General features: G+C 46.1%; 1 protein-coding gene across 1 annotated transcript in view; it reads right to left on the bottom strand.

Moving 5' to 3' along the window:
* The window catches only part of LOC140479172 (lactosylceramide 4-alpha-galactosyltransferase-like), a 77513-nt gene extending 58020 nt beyond the window's left edge, over positions 1-19493 (bottom strand). The window contains exon 1 of the mRNA XM_072573169.1: positions 19133-19493. Within this exon, the coding sequence (XP_072429270.1) occupies positions 19133-19154 (22 nt within the window). The 5' untranslated portion in view covers positions 19155-19493. The remainder of the gene's footprint in view (positions 1-19132) is intronic.
* Between the last annotated feature and the right edge of the window lie 6562 nt (positions 19494-26055).

The following is a 26055-nucleotide window of genomic DNA, read 5'->3' as shown; positions in this document are numbered from 1 at the left end:
TGGCTTTTTTTTCACTCCCTCTCAGGTTTTCATCTGATGGGAGTAACAATTGTTTAGCGTGCAGATTGGAGGTTGCAAGTTTATTTTTTTCAAAAGGGAGCATCAATAATGTCCTGATCTGGTCATCAGCAGGACTGACCTGCCAAAGCAAATAATTGCGTCACCCTGTTGCAAGTTCAGCTTCATTTATGCAATTTTTAGGAAAGGCTTATTCAATAGTAAGTATTTTCACCGTGGTATGAATAACGTGGCTTTCTCCAACTAGTGTGTGGAGAATTATCACTCAACACATTGTCATCACCAAACCGAAAGAAGTGGAATTTTCATACTCCCCTAACCCACGCTTTGATTGGAGTTATTCTAAATAACATTTTCAAATCAATCTGCTCCACGTATTGTCGAAGTGTAAACTATTGACCACAGCATGTTTAAATGAATCACTTATTACTGGACTAAAGCTTCTTGTAGCTTGTAAAGTCACTCTAGTCCCAGAAGATCATATGGCTGCTCTCTCATTAGAGAGAATGAGTGGTGAGTTTAACCTAAGGACACTCTCAGGCAAGGGAAGAGGTCGAGAAGGGAGTCCTTCATGGTAACCTCAGCCAATGTGCGAATTAAGCTTTCTGGGCCTAATCTCAAGATCAACAATTTTAGGGCATGTACACCATTTCACATGCTTTCCCCCACCCTGACACACCAGGCCTGGTCATCAGCATGGGCAGCTACCACACACTACCCACTGTCAGCCACTATCAGTCCCCATTATCTGCTCTTCAGTCTCCCAGGCTGACCTTTACCACTCCTTTGTTCATCCAACTATTCTTTTCTCTCTTTGGGCTCTACCTCCCCCTTTCATTTACTCTCAACCCTCCCTCTACCCATCTTCTGCCTGAATATCAACCTTTTCCTAGCTCCAATCAATTCTGAGGGAGAGTCACTGAACTTGAAACGTTGACTCTGCTTTCTCCCCATAGATGCTGCCAGACCTGCTGAGATTTGCCAGCAATTTCTATTCTTCTCCCGCTGTTAGCATCACTTCACACCACAAACCAGCCGTCCAGCCAGCTGAGCTAGCCAACAGCCTGTTTGGTTACTGAGGTGGGACATTATCATCTTCAACATTGAAGGCTGTGACTCAAGGACCTTGCTCTTCTACTTAGGGCTGTTCATGGAATATTGATACTTTGAGGTCCCATTGAATTAGCTGTTAACTCTTTCTCAGGGCTTTGCTGGAGTTTATTTATCTTCCAATGCAGTTCCAATTCTGTCATCAGGGAGGATTAACTGCCTTCCCCCTGATTCCTACAGTTTGTAACTATTCAGTTGTACTAACATCAGTGCTCAGTATCAGAATGGTCCCTGGCAATCATCTTTTGTGACACCACAGAATGTCCCATTTGCTGCTGGAAGGGACTGTATTCCCAGAAATTCCTTTCAAGGCAACAAATATCGATTCCACTGGAAAGGCTCTTTCTGAGAACTGAATGGGGGAAGACACCAGCCAAATGGTATTATCGCAGGACGGTTAATACAGAGACTCAGCTAATGTTCTGGGCACCTGTCTTCAAATCCCGCCACAGCAAATGATGAAATCTGAATTCAATAAATATCTGGAATTAAAAGTCTAATGATGACTATGAACCCATTGTTGATTGTTGGAGAAAACCCATCTGGTTCACTGATGTCCTTTCGGGAAGGAAATCAGTCACCCTTACCTGGATTGGCCTACATGTGACTCCAGACCCACAATGATGTGGTTGACTCTTAACTGCCCTCTGAGCAATTAGAGATGGTCAATAAATGCTGGCCTAGCTAGAGATGCCCTCATCCCATGAATGATTAACAAAAAGCACGATTTAGGACTAGAAGCCTGTTTATATGAGACACCTTTAGACTATCATTAACTTCGAGCTAAGCACTGAATGAACAATCTCCAAAATTGACTTTCTGCAACTTTCTCTACAATTTGGTTAGATTCATAATGTAGTTCTCCATAGAAGACAGCTCATCTTTTGAAAGTTTTCACAGTCTGAACATGGCATATGACCATCCAGAAAACCATCTCTCTTGTAAATGCAATCTATGCCACTCAATAGAGAATCCAAACCTTTTCACTTTCCGTACCCTGTAAATGAGATGTGGGCGTCATTAGCCAGACCAACACTTATTGCTCAACCGTAACTGCCCCATATCCGAAAGGATTGCTGGGCCATTTCAGAGGACAATTAAGAGTCAGTCACATGTAGGTCAGACCAGGTTAGGACAGCAGATTTCCAGGGTTTCTAATAATAACTGATATCATCACCATTACGGACACCAGCTGAAGCATTAGCCTGGACCCATCCATAACTCCTCCAATGACATTAGCACAATGCTATCATCTGCCCTACCTTCAGCAGTGTCCTACTGAAGCCTATCCAACTCTCAAATGCTTTGCTGCTTCTTTTACTTTCATCAGGAGATGGCAATGCCAACACTACTTAAGTAATAAAGATGTGTCCCGTGTCCATGGCCCCATTCCATCTCTCCTCTAGTCTTAAGGCTTAGTTTGGAAAACGATAATCACACCCTGAAACTTTGCTTTCAGCCATTCTTCACAAAAGTAAAAAAGCAACTCAGTCAAGGTTTTCAAAGTTACAAAGGTTCTAGACAGAGTAGGTAGGAAGTAACTACTTCACTAGCAGAAGGATCAAAAACTGAAGCTTATTATAATCCTGACAGAAATCAATAACTTTTTAAAAAATAACTCGCAGTTGACAGCTGATAGTACAAGATTTTACATTTTAATTATAAACTTTACAGACTTATTATAAACTGACCAAAAACACAACTGACTAAACACTACTGCTGAACGCAACCAATACTTTAAACTGTAGAAAGTAACTTTTTCCATTTTTATTTCCAACACAACTTGAAAACACACTTCACATGTATATTTTATGCTTTCAGTTAAGTAGTCATTTGATTTTTCTGAACACAATCCAAAGTGATTGCTAACTCCTGACGGTTAACTTCTTTCGCTTTCTTTTCTAAGTAGCATTTATCTCAAGAACTGTCCTTCAAGGTGAAGCTTTTTTTTTGCTGGTGACACGGTATCTAGTACAAACAAGGCAGATCTTTCAGCTTTGTGGGTGGCATGGTGGTTCAGTGGTTAGCACTGCTGCCTCACGGCGCAAGGGACCCGGGTTCAATTCCAGCCTTGGATGCCTGTCTGTGTGGAGTTTGCACATTCCCCCCGTGTCTGCATGGGTTTCCTCCCACAATCACAAAGATGTACAAGTTAGGTGAATTGGCCGTGCTAAATTGACCAGTGTTCAGGGATGTGTAGGTTAGGGGTAAATGTAGATTAATAGGGGAATGGGTCTGCGTGGGATACACTTTGCAGGGTTGGTGTGGATTTGCTGGGCTGAAGAGCCTGTTCCCACACTTAGGCATTCTATGATTCTTTGTTTCAAATACTCCTGAATTTGGCCTTTTTTTTAAAAACCCTTGTTTTTTTTTCTTAACCCACTCGGACACTACCGCCTAAGTGCTGTGGTGCTTATTTTTTCCCAGCACATATGTTGTGCATGTGCAGGTGTGAGACACAGTGAGAGACACAAGGTGCATGAATCTTTATTCAATTTCCACCACCAGGAAGATAGGAAACACCCGAGTGGCCAGTGACAAGCAGTGCCCTTTGCAAAAGGGCAGTGCTGTGTGATTAAACAGTGAAGGGGAGGGCAGGGATTAAATTAAAATAGAGTTGGAGGGGGAAATAATACACTCCACTCCCTGCGGCGCCCACCTCGCCCTGAACAACTCCAGGGTGTTAGTGGACACTGCGTGCTCCTTCTCCAAGGACACCCGGGCTCTAACGTAACCGGGGAAGAGGGGCAGGCAGTCGGCCCTAACGACCCCCTCCACGGCCCGCTGCCTGGACCTGTTGATGGCCAGTTTTGCCAGGCCCAGGAGCAGACCCACGAGGTGGTCTTCGGACCTGCCCTCCCTCCTCCGTACCGGGTGCCCGAAGATCAGGAGCGTGGGACTGAAGTGCAGCCAGAAACAGAGAAGGAGGTTTTTAAGAAAATCAAAAAGGGGGTGCAAACGCCCACACCCAATATATACATGGTCCACGGACTCCACAGCGCCACAGAACAAGCAGTTGGGCTGGGAGTCCGTGAACCAGCGCAACCTGCGGTTGCAGGGGACTGCTGCGTGCAGCACCCTCCACCCCAGATCCCCGAGAGAAAGGGGGAGGACTCCCGCGTAGAGAGACCTCCACTGGGGATCCCCACCGCCCGGTGGCAAATGGACACGCCAAGGCGTGTCCGGACGGTGGATGAGGGAGAAGAGGTGGACGGTGTGCAGCAGCAGTCGATACAGGGCCTGCCTTTTTAACCCCTGAAAGGGAACAAAATTCGGGGGCGGCTCAGGTTGTGGGACACAGGCTTCCGCGGGAAGTACGGGACCTTGGGGCCAATGTGAAATTCCGTCCGGGCCGGGGTGAGCGCGGACGGGATCCCACCGCACACCTGAGCGTCCTCCAACCGGTGCACTACATCGGGTCCGAGCACCGCCGTTTTAAGGTGTCGGATGGCGGTGGCCACGTACCGGACGTCTACCGCTGCCCTTCTCGCTATGTCCTGCAGCAGCATCCAGCCCAGGCCCCCAGCACCCAGCACGTCCCCGACCCTGGTCGCCCTCACCGCCACAGCCCTTCCCTCCGACAGCCACTCGAACCTGCGAGTACGGAGGTGCGGATTCCTGAGCAACGGCTCCCTGACGACAGCCGCTACTCCAGCCGGAGGGTAGGCGCGACGCAATTCAACCATGTTCCTGACAGTGATCAGGTCCTGGTAAAAGACAGGCAGCACCTTGAGGGTGACCTCCAAACCGTCACGGTCGACGAACAGGAGCTGCGTGTCGTAGTTGAGGTTACGCACCTGGCGGAAAAAATACGTCGCCAGGGCGCACCACCTAGGAGGAGGCTCGACGTAAAGGTATCGCCGCAAGGTCTGAAGGCGGAACATCGCGACCTGGGTGCGGACACACACCAGCGACTGACCACCCTCCTCAATAGGGAGACTCAGAACCTGCGCGGCGACCCAGTGCATCTTTTTGTCCCAGAAGAAGTCGACCAACGTTCTCTGGATGTCAGCGACAAAGCCAGGAGGAGGGACCAAAGTGACCAGCCGGTACCACAGCATGGCGGCCACCAGCTGGTTTATGACCAGCACTAGACTCCTGAAAGATAGCACTCGGAGCAGTCCTGTCCAGCGGCCTAGGCGAGCCGAGACTTTGGCCTCCAGCTCCTGCCAGTTGGCCGGCCAGGATTCCTCAGCCGGGCTGAGGTAGACCCCCAGGTAGAGGAGATGGGTGGTACTCCAGCTGAACCCCCGTAACTCCTCCGGCAGAGAGTCCACCCACCTCGGACTGACCAGTAATCTGGAACATTTGGCCCAGTTGATCCTGGCGGAAGACGCTGCAGAGTACACGGCCTGGCATTCGCGCATCCTCCCCAGGAATTTGGCCTTTTTAATCTGAGCATAAGTTTCCACCTGCATCCCTTTCCAATGAACCATTAACTACTTTCAGAATTAAGCTGCTCCTTTTCATTTAGATCCTGGCAAGCTAATGCAAGCAAAATGCAGTGCTGTTTTAGGGATCTCACTTGGTTCTCCCCACAGATTCTTCCTCCTCCCAAAGCCCATCTCCCTGGCAACATAAACCTCACAGGCCTGGTATCCAGGTAGAAGATCCCCACTCTGTTCTGTCTTGGAGTAAACGGCCAGCTTGAGCATCTCAACACCATCCTGTGACTTTGGAGACAATATACCAAAATATAGTAAACGGAGCCAATGACAACATCTTCTCAAAGTGTGGATGTCTTGACCCCTTCTTTCAAAGCAAGCCATGTCTCCCGTTAATCTCTTGCAGCCGTGTCATCCAGGCCTGTTGTCAAGCAGACTTCAGCACTGACCCCTTTCACTTTGCCCTAACTTAAAGCCACAGCCCCGAAACGTAACAATTTCACAAACTTCAAATTTGTACCAAGGTGACTATTGACGGCCATACGTGGAGCAAGACGATATGAAATTTACTGCTCGAGATAGTGGATTCAAAGCAGATTCAATTGCATTTTCAAACGGAATTAGATACTATCTTCACAGGTAAACGAAAAGGAAGAAAATTACAATAGATTAAGAAATCGCGTGCGTTTTTTACATTAGCCCTGCCAGGTGACTTCTGCAGAAGAAATTAAACTGAACGACATCAGAAATTTGGGGAGATTTGTTAACTTATTTTGTGAATCAGCCATCTTGATTCATTTTGCATTAGGATTATTGCATTACTTTCATACATTTAAACCAAGCCCATGAGAAATGAATAATTAGTTCAGTCATTCCACAAGGAGGTTCCTTTGCCCTTTGTCATCTTAAATATTTTCTCGGCAATGAGTCAAAACTCAAAACGCTGCAAGCAATTCTCGGAACAGGTAGACAGGGTGGTGAAAAAGGCTTTTGATACGCTTGCTGTCACCAGTCAGAGAAGCAAATATAGGAGTTGGGATGGTTTGTTGCAAGGTCACATTTGCAGTCCTGCGTGCAGTTCTGGTCACCAGGATACTATTAAACTTCGAAAGAGTGCAAAAGTGATTTACTAGGATGCTCCTAGATTGGAACGTTCGAGTTAAACAGAGAGGCTGGATAGGCTGGGACCTTTTTTCCCCGGAGCTCAGCAGACTGAGGGGTGACCTTAGAGAGGTCTACAAAACCATCAGAGGCATTGATAAAGTAGTGAGCAAACAGCTTTTCCCCGTGGTAAGGGAGTATAAAACTAGAGGGCATAGATTTAAAAAGTGAGAGGGGAGAGATCCAAAGGGGTCCAGAGGGGAAACTTTTTCACACAGGGGTTGGTAAGTGTCTGGAACTGGCTGCCACAGGTAATGGTGGAGGCGAGTACAATTTTGTCATTTAAGAAACATTTGGACAGATCCATGGATGAGATAGGTGTGGAGGGATATGGACCAAATGCAGGCAAATGGGATCCGATTAATTGTGAAAAATGGGTGGCACCGACAAGATGGGCCAAAGGGCCTGTTTCCATGCTGTAAACCTCATGACTCTACAACTACAGGAGGCTCATGTCAACAGGATTAGGTCAGTCAGTTCCTCAAGCCATCCCTACCAGTCAGTTGGATCATGGTTGATCAAAATGTGATCTTTATTGACCCACCTTTGTTCCATAAGCCGCACCCAACATAAGACCCGTCAACCTCAGGTTACACAAAACTCTTCCCCCAGCAGCCATAGTCTTTGGTGGACAATTCCAGACTCCCATAGCTCTTCGCCAGTAACTGTGATTCTCAGTTTAATCTCAAAATGGCCAAACTTTAACCTTAAGATAATGTTCTTTATCTGCCAATTGGTGAAATCATTTCTCCTGTCTTATGACATCACTTTATCATTTCAAACATCTCAATGAGATCAACTATTAAACTTCCTTCACTACATCAGGCCTGCATCTTTCAACTTTCCCTCTGGTATCATTCTGGTCATGTGAAGGTGGAGTATTTTCAAGGGTGGTGCATAGTTCCTCAGCTCGGGCATCTAACACTTAATACAGTGCTTCAGGTGTGCTCTGACTAGGTTTTGGCACAACTCAAACATCGCTGCCCTTTTCCTCGCATTCCATACCCACTGAAATAAAGTTGAATATTTTTGGTTTCACTTTTGTTCCTCGTCATTTATAGATGATAATATATTTTAGATTATCTTCCCAAGACCCAACAGTACCCGTGCGCACTGAACACCATTTGCTGGAGTTTTGTCTGTTGGTTTCATCTGTCCACTGCCCTTTCTAACTTTCTATTTTACACAAACTATGGAGCCTGGCATCTCTCAAAGACTCACATACACACTTCCATTCACAAATAGAGTCAAAGATGTAGAAACAGACGTTTTGGTCCAACTCATCCATGGCAACCAAATATCCTAAATCAATCTAATCCCATTTGCCAGCACTTGGCCATATCCTTCCAAACCCTTCCTATTCATATACTCATCCAAATGCCTTTTAACTGTTGCAATTGTACTAACCTTCACCACTTCCCCTGGCAGTTCATTCCATACACACACTATCCTCTGCATCAAAAAGTTGCTCCTTAGTTCCTTTCTAAATCTTTCCTCTCTCACCCTAAGCATATACCCTCTAGTTTTGGACTCCCCCACCATGGGAAAATACCTTGTGTATTTACCCTATTCATGCCCCTCGTGATTGTATAAACCTCTATAAGGCCACCCCCACAAACTCCAATGCTCCGGGGAAAACAGCCCCAGCCTATTCAGCCTCTCCCTATAGCTCAAATCCTCCAACCCCTTTTCTGCACCTTTGCACATTTAACAATATCTTTCCTATAGCAGGGAGACCAGGATTGAACACAGTATTCCAAAAGTGACATAACCAACGTCCCATACAGCCACAACATGACCTCCTTAATTCTATACTCAATGCACTGACCAATAAAGGTAAACATGCCAAACGCCTTCTTCACTACCCTGTTTGCCTCAGACTCCATTTTCAAGAATAACTTGCACTCCAAGGTCTCTTTGTTCGGCAACACTCCCCGGGACCCTACCATTTAGCTTATAAATCCTAACTCATCCAAATTACGCAGACCTCATCAGATCCCTCGGGAATACAACTTAGCACATCTAGGTCAATCCCTATGGGAATTCTGAGTCTCCCATTTGACTTTATTTCCTTTTTATGATATTAACTATCAGCTCTGTATTCTCATTAAACCCTTCGTTCCCCACTGTTTCTGAAATATTCCCAATGTTTCTGCGTTCAACATGTCCTGCTTTTTCTTATTTTCTTTTTGAAATCTCTCCCGTCTCTGCCTGGAGGGGCCCGTTGGCATATTTCTGATAACTCTTAAGAATTTGTCTTTACATTTCTCCCTCTCGTATTCAATTCTGTCTTTTTGTAGTTCTTCTTTCATTGCTTTTCTAAATCGCACCCAATTCTCAGACTTAATCTTGGCAATCCTTTAATCCACTATTATGCTAAATCACTTTAGTTAACCATGGATTAATTACTTTTCCAATGGGTTCTTGTTTCTGAATGGAATGCAGAGTCATTGAAAATTTCAAAATATTTCATGCTGTTGCTAATAACCTCGTGAAGAACTTTACCAAATGCCATGTCTTATTCAGTCATGGGATAGTTGGCTGGGTTAGCATTCGTTAACAATTCCCAATTGTCCTTGAGAAGGTGGGCTGTCTCCTTAAGCCACTGCAAACCATATGGTGGAGGGACACCCCAAGCACTGTCAAAACAGGAGTTCCAGACTTATATTCCTTCACTGTCACTGGGCCAAAGATATAATTCCAGGTTGTTGGAATTGCACTTATCCAGAATCCCACTTATCCAGAATCCCTACAATGCAGAAAGAGTCAACGCCAACATACTGAAGACCATACCAGCCAGACCCACAGCTCTACCATATCCGTATTTCCCATGTCTAATCCACCTAGCCTGCACATCCCTGAACACTACGGGGCAATTTAGCATGGCTGATCCACCTAGCCTGCACATCTTTGGACTGAGGGAGGAAACTGTAAGCACCCAGAGGAAACCTACGCAGACACGGGGAGAACATGCAAAGTCCACATAGACAGTCGCCAGAGGCTGGAATCAACATACATAGGATCAAACATCAGCCCCACAGCGCTGTTAGGAAGGCAGCTCCAACATGGTGATCCAGTGACAGTGAAGGAAGGACAACACTGTTCAAGGACAGGGAGGTTAGGCCTGGAGGGTATGTTGCAAGTGGTAATGTTCCATATTTCTGGTACCCATAAGCTTCTACCTGATATGGGATGTGGGAAGTGGACTTGATGCTGCAGTGAATCCTGCAGATAGTACACCCTGCTGCCACTGGGCCTCAGTGGTAAAGGGAGTGGAAGGTGGTGGCTGGACCACCTCTCAGCAAGCTGGTTTGCCCAAGCAGTTCCTGACTTGATGAGGGCCAGAAAGACTCCATGTCTTCTTTCTATTTCTCAGTATTTTTAATTTTCAACTTAAATGGGAAAAGAAAAATCTTGGAGAGCTGTATTATTGGAAAGCAAGGAATTTGATGCTCATGTAAGCATCATTTACACAGCTACTTTTCAAGCAGTAGTCAAAGTGTAGTTTGCAAAGGGGCATACAAATGGAGATTCAGCTGACAACAAGTTGCATACTGGTCTGTAGACTGACCACTTACAGAGCAGAAAGTTCTTTTGCGTACCAACAACTACACAGGAACCTCGATTATCCGGCATTCAACTAACTGAATTTCGGATTATCCGAACAAAATCGCAAGGTCCCAATGCATGGGTAACGATGCTAACCGGCTTCGATTAACCAAATGAAATACTTCCTGCCCGTGTCCTTCGGATAGTCGAGGTTCCTCTGTGTGTTGGTTCCTCAGATGGTTCTGAAAAAGCTGAATGATTTGGGAGCGGTGTACAAGATAATGAGAAGCCAACAGGTCTCTGTCAACTCAGCTGCTCTATCTATTCTCTGCACTAAAAGCTATTTTTAAGTCTGATAAAATAAAAGAAGTTATTTACAGCAATTGCAGTAAACTGGCTTTACACTGAAAATTCAGAAACCTTTAAAGATTCTAGGCCACTTGCTGACATATTTGTATCATTGATACTTATAGGTGAGGTGCCAGAAGACTGGAGGTTGGCTAATATGGTGCCACTCTTTAAGAAAGGTGGTAAGGACATGCCGGGGAACTATAGACCAGCGAGCCTGACCTCAGTGGTGGGCAAGTTGTTGGAGGAACAGGATGTCCATGTATTTGGAAAGGCAAGGGCTTGATTAGGGGTCGTCAACATGACTTTGTGCGTGGGAAATCATGTCTCACAAACTTGATTGAGTTTTTTTCAAGAAGCAACAAAGACAATTGTTGAGAGCAGAGTGGTGGATGTGATCTGAGTGGACTTCAGTAAGGCATTCAACAAGGTTCCCTATGGGAAACTGGTTAGCAAGGTTAGATCTCATGGTATACAGGGAGAACTAGCCATTTGGATACAGAACTGGCTCAAAGGTAGAAGTAGTGGTGGAGGGTTGTTTTTCAGACTGAAGGCCTATGACCAGTGGAGTGCCACAAGGATCGGTGCTGTGACCACTACTTTTCATCATTTGTGTAAGTGATTTGGATGTGAACATAGGTGGTATAGTTAGTAAGTTTGCAGATGACATGAAAATTGGAGGTGCAGTGGACAGTGAAGAAGGTTACCTCAGATTACAAGGGATCTTGATCAGATGGGCCAATGGGCTGAGGAGTGGCAAATTCAGACAAATGCAAGATGCTGCATTTTGGGAAAGCAGATCTTCGCAGGACTTATACACTTAATGGCAAGGTCCTCGGAGTGTTGCTAAACTAAGAGACTTTGGAGTGCAGGATCATAGCTCTTTGAAAGTGGAGTCGCAGGTAGATAGGATAGTGAAGGTGGTGTTTGGTATGCTTTCCTTTATTGGTCAGAGTATTGAGTACAGGAGTTGGGAGGTCATGTTGCAGCTGTACAGGACATTGGTTAGGCCACTGTTGGAATATTGCGTGCAAATCTGGTCTCCTTCCTATCGGAAAGATGTTGTGAAACTTGAAAGGGTTCAGAAAAGATTTACGAGGATGTTGCCAGGGTTGGAGGATTTGAGCTAAAGAGAGAGGTTGAATAGGCTGGGGCTGTTTTCCCTGGAGCATCAGAGGCTGAGGGGTGACCTTATAGAGGTTTATAAAATCATGAGGGGCATGGATAGGATAAATAGACAAAGTCTTTTCCCTGGGGTGGGGGATGTCCGGAACTAGAGGGCATAGGTTTAAGGGAGAGGGGAAAGATATAAGAGACCTAACGGGCAACTTTTTCACGCAGAGGGTGGTATGTGTATGGAATGAGCTGCCAGAGGAAGTGGAGGAGGCTGGTACAATTACAACATTTAAAAGGCATTTGGATGGTTATATGAATAGGAAGGGTTTGGAGGGATTTAGGCCGGGTGTTGGCAGATAGGACTAGATTGGGTTGGGGTATCTGGTCGGCACGGACAGGTTGGACCAAAGGGTCTGCTTCCGTGCTGTACATCTCTATGAATTTACGTATGAACCAATCACTTTCTGAAAACCACTGGCATCAAGAGAGAGAAGACAGAAAAACATCATTTTGGTCAGAACAAGAACCACCTCAGCAGATCCTGCGATCAGAGATTGGGGCACCACAGTGGTTAGCACTGCTGCCTCCCAACACCAGGGATTCAGGTTCAATTCCATCCTTGGGTGACTATCTGTGTGGAGTTTGCATTTTCACCCTGAGACTGTATGGGTTTCCTTTGAGTGCTCCAATTTCCTCCCACAGTCCAAAGATGTGTAGGTTAGGTGGATTAACTATAGGAAATGCAGGGTTACAGGGACGGGGTGAGGAGGGCATGTCTGGATGGGATGCTTTTCAGATGATCCATATGGACTCAAATGGGCCGAAGGACCTGTTTCCACACTGTAGGGATTCTATGAAACCACTGAACAGTGTTCCCATTTCCTCTACATCCATCACACCACTTTTGTGTCTGTATCTGTGTGCACAAGGGGGCTATAGAGTTTAATTAGTGATCTATGCTGACAGCCATAATTGTTTGTATGCAGCTACAGCAATTAATTCTTATAAATAGTAATTCTTCAGTGCAGAAACCATTCTTGCTATCAAGCTGGGTCTGAAAAACAGGTAAATTGTGTGTAAATTGAATTTTGTGTCCTTCAAAAAAAAAACCTTTAGCTGTTGTGAAAACTCCAGGAATCGCAGGATTGGATTTCCAGATTCCGACCCCAGTGAATTGGGACAGGGAATGCTGAAAGTGTATGGGCTAGTGTGGTTTTGAAGGGGTGTTCGCCTACATGTGCACAGTGTTCGTGTCTCTTCAGAGCTCCTGGGATAAAGAACAAGCATGTCCTACTTGCAGCAGGAATGAGACAACATTCAACCTGAGCTGCTGGTGTATCCATACCATACAAGTGCCAGGCAATGATCATGCACAAAAAGAACAACCCAGGCCTTATCATCATAACGTCCTGTCCCTCTGGCAGGACAGACCTAGCAAAGATGGTCGCATAATGGTATACAATCGGGAAGGAGTTGCCCTCAACATTGACTCCGAACCCATAAAGTTTCATGGAATCAGGTCAAACATGGGCAAGGAAACCTCCTGCTGATTACCCCGAGTGCCCTACCTCCTGTGCTGAGCACCACTTGGAGGAAGCAATGAGGTAAAAAGAGCACAGAATGAACTCTGGGTGGGTGACCTCAGTGTCGATGGCAGAGTGGCTCAGAGCACCATGACTGCTTCAGGTGGCCAAATCCTGAAGGTCACCAATCAGTCAACACATTCCAAATCCGAATCTGTTGTTTTATAGAACAGCATTTTCCCTCATATTGCTGTTCCTCATCAACAGGAAACAGACTATCTTTGTTTACATGATCTAGGTCCTTCAGGATTTTCATTGAATCCCCACAGTATGGAAGCAGGCCATTGGGCCCATCGGTCCACACCGACCCTCCAAACAGCAGGCCAGCCAGACCCACCCACTATCCTGTATTTCCCGTGGTTAACCCATCTAGCTTGTACATCCCTGGACACTACGGGCAATTTAGCAGGGCCAAAACACCTAACCTGCACATAAGACCATAAGACATAGGAGTGAAAGTTAGGCCATTTGGCCTATCGAGTCCACTCCACCATTTAATCATGGCTGATGAGCATTTTAACTTACTCGCACTCTCCCTGTAGCCCTTAATTCCTTGCGAGATCAAGAATTTATCAATCTGTCTTGAAGACATTTAATGTCCTGGCCCTCCACTGCGTTCCATGGCAATGAATTCCACAGGCCTTCATTTCCATTCTAGACCGGTCCCCTCTAATTCAGGGGTACCTCAGGGGTAGTCTCCCCACCTAACAGAAACTACTTCCCAGACTCCACCCTTTCAAAGCTGCGCATTATCTTGTAAGTTTCTATTAGATCTCCCCTCAACCTTCTAAACTCTAATGAACTCAATTCCAACATCCTCAGCCATTCATCATATGTTAGGCCTACCGTTCCAGGGATCATCCTGTGAATCTCCGCTGGACACATTCCAGTGCCAGTATGTCCTTCCTGAGGTGTGGGGCCCAAAACTGGATATAGTATTCTATATGGGGCCTAACTTGAGCTTTATAATAAGTCTCATAAGCGCATCGCTGCTTTTATATTCCAACCCTGTTGAGATAAATGACATTATATTCGCTTTCAACCTACAAGTTAAGGTTTAGAGAATCCTGGACGAGCACTCTGACAGACTCTGTTCCAGAGGTAGCCTTTCCTCATCACTCCCACTCTCCATTCCAAACAACATTCTTGCAAACCTCCTCTGCACCCGCTCCATTTTTGTTAAATTTGCTCGCAGATTCCTGAAAACTAAATCCAGAATTGCTACAATTCTATTGTTGGACTGGTTACACATAGCATGGCTGAATACCTTGGGTGTATACCGATTTTATCACAGTTAATATTAGGGCAGTTGGAGTATGCAGCCAACTGTTTGCCCCATTCTTCTCAGCAATTTGCCCATTGGCAAATCTATCTTGCTCGGATTGGAGAGAGGCTCTATAACACCCACCCAGCAATGTGTTTGCCCCTTATGTCCTCAGTCCCTCCACAGACAATTTGACATCCCTTGCTACAGATCATCCCACCTCAAAGCTGTGATTGTTGAACCAATTCCCACTTCCTACTTCATTTCCCATTCTCTTAGGGGCTTTTAAAATTATTTTTAATCAGCATGTTCAGACATGCATCTCTGGAGCAGGTGGGTCTTGAACCCAGACCTAGTCATCCCGAGGTAGGGACACAGCCACGAAACTTTTCTGCCTGTCTTTAAGCCATATTTCATTAAAATCTATAATACCATACTTCCAAGTGTCTGTTAATTGTTTCAATGAAGGTTCATGAGATAATTTTTTTTTAATTGATCCATTGGTGAGGCTTTATTTATTGCCAAGGCCTTCAGCTCAATCATGCCAGTTACAGCTCTCTTTAAAGGGTGGTTCATTGATCCATTTTATTTTTTATTTAATTGTTACTTAAATACATAGACAGGAAACTTTCATGTCACCAGCTGTGGATTTAGGAGTTACATCATTGTAACATTTCACTCAACCCAGAAGAACACCTCAGAAATCTATGTTTATACTGATGCATCTTTGACTTGCTTACTGAAGGAAGTAATTCCAGCTATTTGTTCCCACTTCCACAGAAGATGTCCTGCAGGTCAAGATCTGCCCTGTTCAAACATTTGATAATGTGAATATTGACCATGCCCTCTGGCTATTATCTTTCTCTTGAAGTCATGGCAAACTGTATTTCTCTCTCCCCAGACCTGCTAAGTTTCTTCAGCGCACTCAGTGTTTTCAGATTTCCAGAAATTCCCTTTTAGTAATGATGTTTGTCATTGGCAGAACAGGGCTGCCACATCTCTCTTTATGAAACACATCTGTTATTACTGGTCAATTTCAGTACAAAACGTGTCCCTGATCAAGACAAATAAAAATTACTCATCAGTCGGCCCTTCTCTTGTGCAGATGTGAGCTCAGATGCTCGGCCTCTGTGACGTGTAATTTCTCAGTCTGTATTTATTCATTGCGTTCTGGTGTGGATTGATAGAGAATCAAAGGCTAACGGCGTAAAACACTAGCGAGTAAATCCAGCACCTAACAGTATGTTATCTGTGTCATTGGGGCTGGTTAGCTAGACAGCTGGTTTGCGATGATAAGTGATGCCAACAGCATGGGTTCCATTCCTGCACCTACCACCTTGACCTCACCCCTTGCCTGAGGCATGGAGACCCTCAGATTAAACCATCATTAGTCGTCTCTCACTAAGTGACAGCAGCCCTGTGGTACTCTGGAACGATGGAGACTTTCCCTTCACCCATGCTGTTGTTGCACATAATGCACTGATTGGCATCAACTTCTGCATTTTCACTGTAATTGGCTGTGAAATGTTGCTCTGTCCGGATACCTCTCCAGCTACCAGCTGTCCAAAGTGTCAAAGCCTGAAGCATATGGGCATAGATCCTAGGAGCATAAGTAGGTCATTTGTACCCATCAAATGCTAGAAAGTAACCATCTCCAATAACAGAAAATCTAACCATTGTCCCTTCAAAAACATAGCCATCACTGAATCCTCCACTATCAATATTCTGGAGATTACCACTGACCAGAATTACCACATCCAGTGGCAACAAAAGGAGGTTAGAGGCTATGAATATGCAGTGAGTAACTCAACTTCTGACTCCCCTACACCTATTCACCATCTGCAAGGTACAAGTCAGGATCCTGCCTTAAATACAGAGAGTAAAACTTCAGTCAATGTTCAGGATGTTGTCTCCTAGTACTCTGTGTAACTGAATCATTAAACTTTAATGTTTAATTCCTCTCATAATAAAGTACAGCATTACATTTGCCTTCCTAATTACTTGCTGTAACTGCATACTGACTTCATAAACTAGAACAGCAAAAGCCCTCAGCAGTTCAGAATTCCACACTCGGTTTCTGTTTAAGTCACAATATACCTTGTTTTGTATAGGGCTAGCAGAACCTATTTCCTTTAAGAATATAGAATCCCCACAGTGTGGAAACAGGCCATTCAGCCCAACAAGTCCACATCGACCCTCTGAAGAGTATCCTACTGAGACCTGTTCCCCTACCCTATTTACTTTACATTTCCCCTGACTCATGCACCTAACCTACACATCCCTGGACACTATGGGCAATTTAGCATGGCCAATTCACCTGCACATCTTTGGACTGTGGGAGGAAACTGGAGCACCCGGATGTTGATATTTACACAAAGATCTCAGACTACATTAACGTGTGCTGTCAGATTTGTCCACATAAACCTGCAAGCTCTCTCTGTTCTAGTACTGCCACCTCTTTTAAAGTCTATAATTCTGGAGACTTGGTCTCTGTTACTCTTTTAAACAGAATGGGGTTTTTTTGTGCTCAATTCCTTCGGTTCTTTTGAAGTCTATTACAGTCCTCGCCCCATTTACCACACTTCAAAGTTTCATGCAGTCTGCAAAGCTTAATGTTGTGCCATGTCTTCCCCCCCAAATCCAAGTCACAAATGTAGATTCAAAACAGCAAAAGGTCCTTGCACTGTTATCCTGAGAAGCTCCACTCTCTCTCTCTAAACAATGACGTGGAGGTGCTGGTGTTGGACTGGGGTGGGCAAAGTCAGAAGACAGATGACACCAGGTTATAGTCCAACAGATTTATTTGAAATCCTCACTTGCAACTCACAGAACAAGGGCTGTTTATTACCACTGTCCATGCAATAAGCCTTCGCCAATTTTTTTTATGGATTTCAACACAAACCACATGCAGGGACCCCAGCTAATGATGGAAATCATACATATTTTTACTCACAGTGTAAACAGACATTTATTACACAAATCTGGAGTAAGTAAGATTGAACCTGGATCTCCTGGCTCAGAGATAGGTTCATTACCATTTTACAAGAACCCCTCTCCAATCTTGCTAACAAGTCCTTCATCTACTGAGGATGTGCAAGTCCTGGTCCTCCTCCACCACCGCTCCCTCACCACCCAACACCTGGAGGAAGAACGCCTCATCTTCCGCCTCAGAACACTTCAAGCCCAGGGCATCAATGTGGACTTCACCAGTTTCTTCATTTCCCCTCCCCCCACCTTACCCCAGTTCCAACCTTCCAGCTCAGCACTGTCCCCATGACCTGTCCTACCTGCCAATCTCCCTTCCCACCTAGCCACTCCACCCTCCTCTCTGACCTATCACCTCCATCCCCACCCCCATTCACCTACTGTACTCTTTGCTACCTTCTCCCCTGCCCCACACCCTCCCATTTCTCTCTCCACCCTGGAGGCTCCCTGCCTCCATTCCTGACGAAGGGCTTTTGCCCGAAACGTCGATTTTCCTGCTCATCGGATGCTGCCTGACCTGCTGTGCTTTTCCAGCACTGCTCTGATCCAAAGTCCTTCATCAAGTATCTTTTGAAAAATCGTTTAATGCATTGCCCTCAGGCACCTTCTCTGTTACCTCATCAAAAAAAATGACAACCTGTGCACTACATTTACAATCAACTTGCCCTTAACAAAACCACACTGTCAGGGTGCACATTATAGCAATTCACAGCTTGAAGCATCATCTTGTGCTGAGCACAGATGTTAAGGACAGCATTAAGAACAGTGTCCCATTGAACACCGTTAAATTACACTCCGGTCCACGACCAAACTTTTCGCCATGCTCAGCAGTCCACCAATGACTACTCACACAAAACCTTCACTTCAGATTATTCAGAGTTAAATTGTTGCTAGGCAGTCTTACCACCACACAAATCCCCAGCCTTTCAGAACCTTTTCTGGGAGAGGAATGCTCAATCAGAAAAAGATAGGATTTCTCATGCACAACCAACAACCCCTGCCCCGCCTCAGAACAAGCGGGAAAGTAGAGATGGAGCCATGAGCATGTTCGAGGGACTGAATGGCCTCCTCTTGCTCAATTTCAATGGCTACAAAAACTGGCGGGGGGGGGGGCTTCCTAAAATTCACAACAACAAAAAAAAATACATTTCTGCAAAGTGATTTCCCCATGAAAGGAAATTAATTGAAAAAGTGACAACACCAGCTTGTGGCCAGGGACTGATCCCAGCAAAGGCAGAGTTAGATATTTAACGGGCTTTGAGCAGTTTACTGACAAACACAGACAGTTTACACTCGGAGCCAGAAAGAGTCAGAGCTGCTGCTGTTTGCTGAAAGAGGCTGAGCCACCTCTCTGTCTGAATTCACCAGAGCAGCTTTGCCAAGCCGCTCCAAGTCCAGGCTTACCGAGAGAGAGAGAGAGATTATCCAAACTTCCTTACATCTAAAATTCGAATAGATGGCAAAAACAAAACCTCCCAAGCGAAAAGGCAGACGTGATTCACTGAACTCCACAAGCAGCAACTTTGAAAAAATAAAGGGGAGGAGAGAGGGAGAGACAAAGAGATTGTTGTAGGACCAAAATGGAGTGATGTGTTACTGAATTAGCCCCTTACCTTTGTGACCACCGGAGGCCATAGTGTGGGAGCAGTGTGCGGGCCAATTTCGCTGGAACCCTCTAGCTGAAGGGGAGGGATCAATCTGCTTTTCTCTCTCTGGATGGGCGTGAACACTCGGAGTGTCTTTCCAACACGCCGTTAGTTTCCACAGCTTCCTGTTTCACAGCAGCCAGCTGCAGTAGAGATGGCTGTGGGAGTGCTGCAGACTCTACTGGGGCCAAACTCTCTCCAAGATCCAGCTGTAAACTTCACCCGAGTCTTTTTTTTGCGCGTGTGAAAAGATTACTGTTTAATCTTTTCTCCTTGTGTTGCACCGGTATTGCCTTTGATTTCTTTTAGGGAACTGTTTCCATCTGACTCTTCCTCCCTTCGCTCTCTCTTGCCACAGTCTCTGCAGTAACTCATTGCACCCACCAGCGGCCGGCTCACCACTGTACCAGCTCCATTAATAGCAAGTGAGACAACTCTGGTTATCACTCTGGTTAAAGGCTCTGGGTTTGCAATTTACTATCCTGCACATCCGAACACCTCACCTACTGTGTCTGTTGCTCTCAATGTGGTCTCTTCTACATTGGGGCGATAGGATGCCAACTTGCAGAACGTTTCGGAGAACACCTCTGGGACACAGGAGAACACCCACCGCCCTGTAGCTGACCACTTCAACTCCCCCTCCCACTCCGCCAAGGACATGCAAGCCCTGGGCCGCCTCCACCACCAAATCCAAGCCACTCGACGCCTGAAGGAGGAACGCCTCATCTTCTGCCTGGGGACCATCCAACCACGCAGCATCAAGGTCGATTTCACTAGTTTCTTCATTTCCATTCCCCCCCTGCACCTCGTCCCAGATCCAACTGCCCTACCTGTCCATCTTCCTGCCCCCCCCCCATCCGCTCCAACCTACGACCATCATCCCTCACCTTCATCTACCTATTGGGTTCCCAATTACCTTCCCCCAGCTCCACCCACCTATTTATCTCAGCGCCCTTTCACATGCCCCCCCCCCCCCCACATTCCCCACCGCCACATTCCTGATGACGGGCTTACGCCCGAAACGTCCACTCTCCTGTTCCTCGGATGCTGCCTGACCCACTGTGCTTTCAGAGCACCATAACTTTCGACTATGATCTCCAGCATGTGCAGTCCTCAATTTCTCCTACCCTGAATAAGTGTTAAAGCTACAAAGTCACTGGACACTTTCCACATAGTGCAGCTGCAAACCCTGGTATGAAATGCATTGACTCAATTTTCTTCAGATCACAGTGTGATTTCACTGTTTCACCCAGTTCAGGCCACACTGAGCTGCGAGTCACAGTTTCCCCACACCCTTCAATATTTCAAGAATACAGTACCCCAGACTTATTTCATTACCTCAGACACTTACCCACCGAAGAAAGTGAACAACAACTCCAGTCTCTGGGTGTATGGAAATGGATTAAAAAGCAAAAGCAAATCGCTGGGATAAATGGGTGAAAATCCTTCCTCTAGTCACACAATAACTTGGATGGACAACGATTCACTTCCTGAGGTTTAGATTGTTGTAGATTCAGGCCTGTTGAAATTTAAAAATCTTCCAGTTCAGAAGAGACCCTTCAACCCATCAAGTCTGTAACAACAAAAGCTTCTCTAAATCTATACAAGTCCCACTTTCCCACATTATATCCATAGTTTAAATGTTATGATATTTCACATGCTCATCCTGTACTTTTTAAAGTTGTGAGTTTACCCACCTCAACTACCCTCCTAGGCAGTATATTCCAGTCCACACTCCCACCCTCCGTTAAAGAGTGTTCCCTCAAATCCCTCTGCCTTTCATTTTACAAAATTATGCTCCCCCTTTGACTTAGAGGAACAGCGATTTTTCTATCCACTTTCCCCATGCCCCTCATAATCTTATACACCTCAGTCAGGTCCCTTCTCTGCTCTATAGAAAACAATCTGGGCTTATTCAGCCTCTTTTCACAGAGAAACCGCTCCACCTCAAGTCGCATTCTGGTGAATCTCCTCTACACCCTCTCCATTGCAATCACATTCTTCCTACAGTGCAGAGACCAGACTGCACACAGTACTCCAGCTGTGGCCTAACCAAAGTTCTGCACAGCATCAACATCACCTCCCTGCTCTGATAATCTGTGCCTCGACTAATAAAGGTAAGTGATCCATAACTTGCGCCCACACCTCCCCCCCTTACTTCCCTCCAAGGCCCCAAGGGATCCTTCCATATCCGCCACATTTTCACCTGCACCTCCACACACCTCATTTACTGCATCCGCTGCACCCGATGTGGCCTCCTCTATATTGGGGAGATAGGCCGCCTACTTGCGGAACGTTTCAGAGAACACCTCTGGGACACCCGGACCAACCAACCCAACCACCCCGTGGCTCAACACTTCAACCCCCCCTCCCACTCCACCAAGGACATGCAGGTCCTTGGACTCCTCCATCGCCAGACCATAGCAACACAACGGCTGGAGGAAGAGCGCCTCACCTTCCGCCTAGGAACCCTCCAACCACAAGGGATGAACTCAGATTTCTCCAGTTTCCTCATTTCCCCTCCCCCCACCTTGTCTCAATCCCAACCCTTGAACTCAGTACCACCTTCCTAACCTGCAATCTTCTTCCTCACCTCTCTGCCCCCACCCCCACTCCGGCTTATCACCCTCACCTTAACCTCCTTCCACCTATCGCATTTCCAACGCCCCTCCCCCAAGTCCCTCCTCCCTGCCTTTTATCTTAGCCTGCTGGACACACTTTCCTCATTCCTGAAGAAGGGCTCATGCCCGAAACGTTGATTCTCCTGTTCCTTGGATGCTGACTGACCTGCTGCACTTTTCCAGCACCACATTTTCAGTGAGTGATCGTTAAGCCTTCTTAACTACTGTATTAACCTGTCCTGCTACCTTTAGGGATCTGTGGACAAGCACCCCCGGATTCCTCTGTTCGTCTGTGTTTCCTGCCATTTAGATTAGATTCCCAACAGTGCAGAAACAGGCCCTTCAGTCCAACAAGTCCACACCAACCCTTCAAAGAGTAACCCAGCCAGACCCATTCCCCTAGTCCCTACTAATGCACCTATCGTAATGGACAATTTACCCTGGCCAGTTCACCTGATCTGCTCATCGTTGGATTATGGGAGGAAACCGGAGCACAGACACAGGGAGAATGTGCAAACTCCATGCAGTTGCCCGAGGCTGGAATTGAACCCGGGTCCCCGACGCTGCGAGGCAGCAGTGCTAACCACTGTCCCACCCTGAATCCTCCCTTGTCTTGTTACTACTTCCAAAGTATAGGAGTTTAGGAGTGTAGCAGTATTGAATATAGGAGTTGGGACATAATGTTGTGGCTATACAAGACACTGATGAGGTCACCTTTGGATTTCTGTGTTCAGTTCTGGTTGCCCTGCTATAGGGTTAAGAAAAGATTTACCAGCATGTTGCCAGGAAAGGAGGGTTTGAGTTGTCAAGATAAGCTGAGACTTTTTTCATTGGAGCAGAGAAAGTTGAGAGGTGATCTTATAGATGTTTATAAAATCATGAAGGGCATGGATAAGGTGAATAGCAAGAGTCTTTTCCCGCAGGTGAGCAAGTTCAAAATTAGGAGGTTTATTTTTAAGATGACAGGAGAAAGATTTAAAAAGGACGTGAGGGTTTGTTTTGTACAGAGTGGTTCGTATGTGGAATGAACTGCTAGAGGAAGTGATGGATGCAGATACCATAACAGCATTGTAAAGACATTTGGATAAGTACTTGAATAGGAAATATTTGGAGGGCTATGGGCCAAATGCAGGCAAGTGGGACTAGTTTGGTTTGGGAACATAGTCGGCATGGACTAGTTGAACCAAAGAATCTCTTTCCGTGCTGCATGACTCTCTGACTCCAAGACTCTTAGTGCACCACCTCACATTTTTCAGAGTTAAGTTCCAATCATTGCTAATCTCCTGTTACCTAAGAACTTCTTCCTCATTGTCAACCACCCGTTGATGTCTGCTTTGTTCCACAAATCCAGACGACACAAGTTCCAGTGCACCAGCAGCTGCTTTATTATTGGACAGCCAGCGAGAGATTCCCAATGTCCCTAAAAGTAGTCATGTTTTGTTGACACTTCTCCAAGAATCTCTGCCCTACTCACAAAGGCAGTATTTTCTATAGGGATTAAACAAAAGGTTTAACAGTCACATGGTCAATTATCATGAGTAGGCAATTATAAATTTACAGAGCCTGATGAATGTCGATGTCCTGTGATAACGTGTGAATGGATGACAGGAACTGCTTATCGTTTTGATCCTATATTGATGGGAAGAGATTAAGACAGAAGGGTTTTGCCTGCTCTAAAAGGGGGATTCACATACCTATGCTAATGTGGAGGGAAAGTAAGACAATGGGAGCACGAGGCAGTTTAACAGGGTTGTGGCTAAGGCTGTCCGTCCTGTCTGGGAAAGACAAATCCCTCAGTCTGAGGCTGCAGAGGAATCCACACATGTTGCTCCACTCGGCTCCTCTTCTGGGATACAGTCAGCCTACCCCCGACTGAGATGTTCTGTCTCTATTGTAAGAGGATAGGCTTCCAATTGGTACTGCAGTGAGTCTTGTTGACAGTGAAATGTTTAACCCTTGGGTCCCCAAAGTGCCTTGAAGGAGAACTAAAAATGGAACTGGTCCTTTGTGGCTTTCTAACTTCCTCACACTCAGTCAATCTCACGACATCCACAAACCTACTTATTGTCCCCTCCACATTTTCTTCTTTGTCATTTCAACTGTACAATGAAAGATGTGTGTGTATAAAAGTGACTGTCTGAGCTGTCACCTTCCACACAAAACGATAAGCAGTGAACAGCATTCTCTCAGAGCCAACACCCATGATCATTAAAGCTGCTGAGTAATTCTAGGGGGGAGGGCGAGTGGGGTTTAGATTACTTACAGTGTGGAAACAGGCCCTTCGGCCCAACAAGTCCACACCGACCCACAACCCACCCATTTTACCCCGTTACCTAACACTACAGGCAATTTAGCATGGCCAATTCACCTGACCTGCATATCTTTGGACTGTGGGAGGAAACCGGAGCACCCGGAGGAAACCCACGCAGACACGGGGAGAATGTGCAAACTCCACACAGTCAGTCACCTGAGTTGGGAATTGAACCTGGGTCTCTGGCGCTCTGAGGCAGCAGTGCTAACCACTGTGCCACCATGCCGCCCCATCTCTGTGATCTTTCTGTTTCAGAAACCTACCTCATTGTCACAGAGGTTGTGAAAGGCTCCTTAGATGCACTGCAACAACTCAAACTCCTCAGATAGCACCCTCCATACTTCTGACCTCTTCCACCTAGAAGGTCAAGTGCAGCAGATACATTGGAACACTAGCTCCTGCAAGTTCCCCTCCAAGTCCCTGTTATTCCTACTTGGAAATATATCACTGTACCTTCAGTCGCACTGAAGTAAATCTGGAATCTCCTCCCAAAAGGCATTGTGGGAATACCCACAGCATGTGGACTGCAGTGGTTCAAGAAGGCAGCTCACCACCACCTTCTCAAGGGGCATTTAGGGACGGGCAATAAATGCTGGGCCCAGTCAGTAACATCCACAGAGTGAATTGCCAATGAACTCCATTCACTAAACATCAACTGACTGGGTCTCAGGCTGCCATTCACTTCAATAACTCTGAAGAGCTTCACTCCTGGACAGTCACTAACATCAACATTTGAACAGCCTAAGGAAGCAAGAACAGAACAGCCCTGGTAGACTAATTCCCCCAACCTGTCACTCGAATCCTACAAACATACAGCAGAGAAGGAATCTATTTGATCCATCATGCCCATACTGAATGAAAAAGACCTTGTTGCTTATTTCCAATTCTTGGTTATCCCTATTGATTCCAGCATCACAAGTACATAATCCAAACATTTTAAGATGGACTGAGGGTTTCTGCATTAACCAAACTTTCAGACTGTGAGATCCAAATAAATTCTGAATGTATTTCTCCCCAGTGTCTCTCTAATTTTTCAGTGAATTTTTCCTCATGTAACTTCTGACTTCTCTAATAATGGAAGTAGGAATTTCATCAAAGACCTTCATAATTCTTGCATTCACTTTAATCTCTCCTCAGCTGCCTCTGTTGTAAAGAAATCAGCCTTCGTGAGTGATTTGGAAATGCTTTGTCTATTCAAAAGCAATCATAAAATCAGAGAGGAGATTTGTCTCTCCGTCAGGTACATGGAACTGTCCATCTTCCGCAGCTACACTGGCACCATTCCCCATCTTTTCCCTCCGCCACATCGATGACCGTATCAGTGCCACCTGATGCTCCCATGAGGAGGTTGAACAGTTCACCAACTTCACGAATATGTTCTGCCCCAACCTTAAGTTCACCTGGACCATCTCTGACACCTCCCTCCCCTTCCTGAACCTCTCCATCTCCATTAACGGTGACCGACTCCACACAGACATCTTCTACAAACCCACTGACTCCCACACTGCCTCCTGTGAAAATGTTACCCCTTATTCCCAATTCCTTCACCTCCACTGCATCTATCCCAGGAGGACCAATTCCACCACAGAACACTCCAGATGGCTTCCTTCTTCAAAGACTGCAATCTCCCCTCCCACATGATCGATGATGCCCTCTAGCGTATCTCATCCACTTCCAACACCTTCGCCCTCAAGCCCCATCCCTCCAACCGCAACAAAGACAGAAACCCCCCCTCCCCTCCCCGCCCCCCCCCCCCCCCCCCCCCCGGTCCTCTTCTTCCACCCCATCAGTCTCCACATTATCCTCCATCATCTCTGCCACCTACAAACTGACCCCACCACCAAGGATATATTTCCCTCCCCACCCCTATCAGTGTTCCAGAGAGACCATTCCCTCCATGATTCCTTGTCAGATCTATGTTCCCCCACCAACCCACCTTCCCCTCCCAGCACTGGCAA

The sequence above is a fragment of the Chiloscyllium punctatum genome, chromosome 6 (assembly GCF_047496795.1).
Source record: "Chiloscyllium punctatum isolate Juve2018m chromosome 6, sChiPun1.3, whole genome shotgun sequence".
NCBI classification, from domain to species: domain Eukaryota; kingdom Metazoa; phylum Chordata; class Chondrichthyes; order Orectolobiformes; family Hemiscylliidae; genus Chiloscyllium; species Chiloscyllium punctatum.
This window is presented reverse-complemented; position numbering and strand designations above follow the sequence as displayed.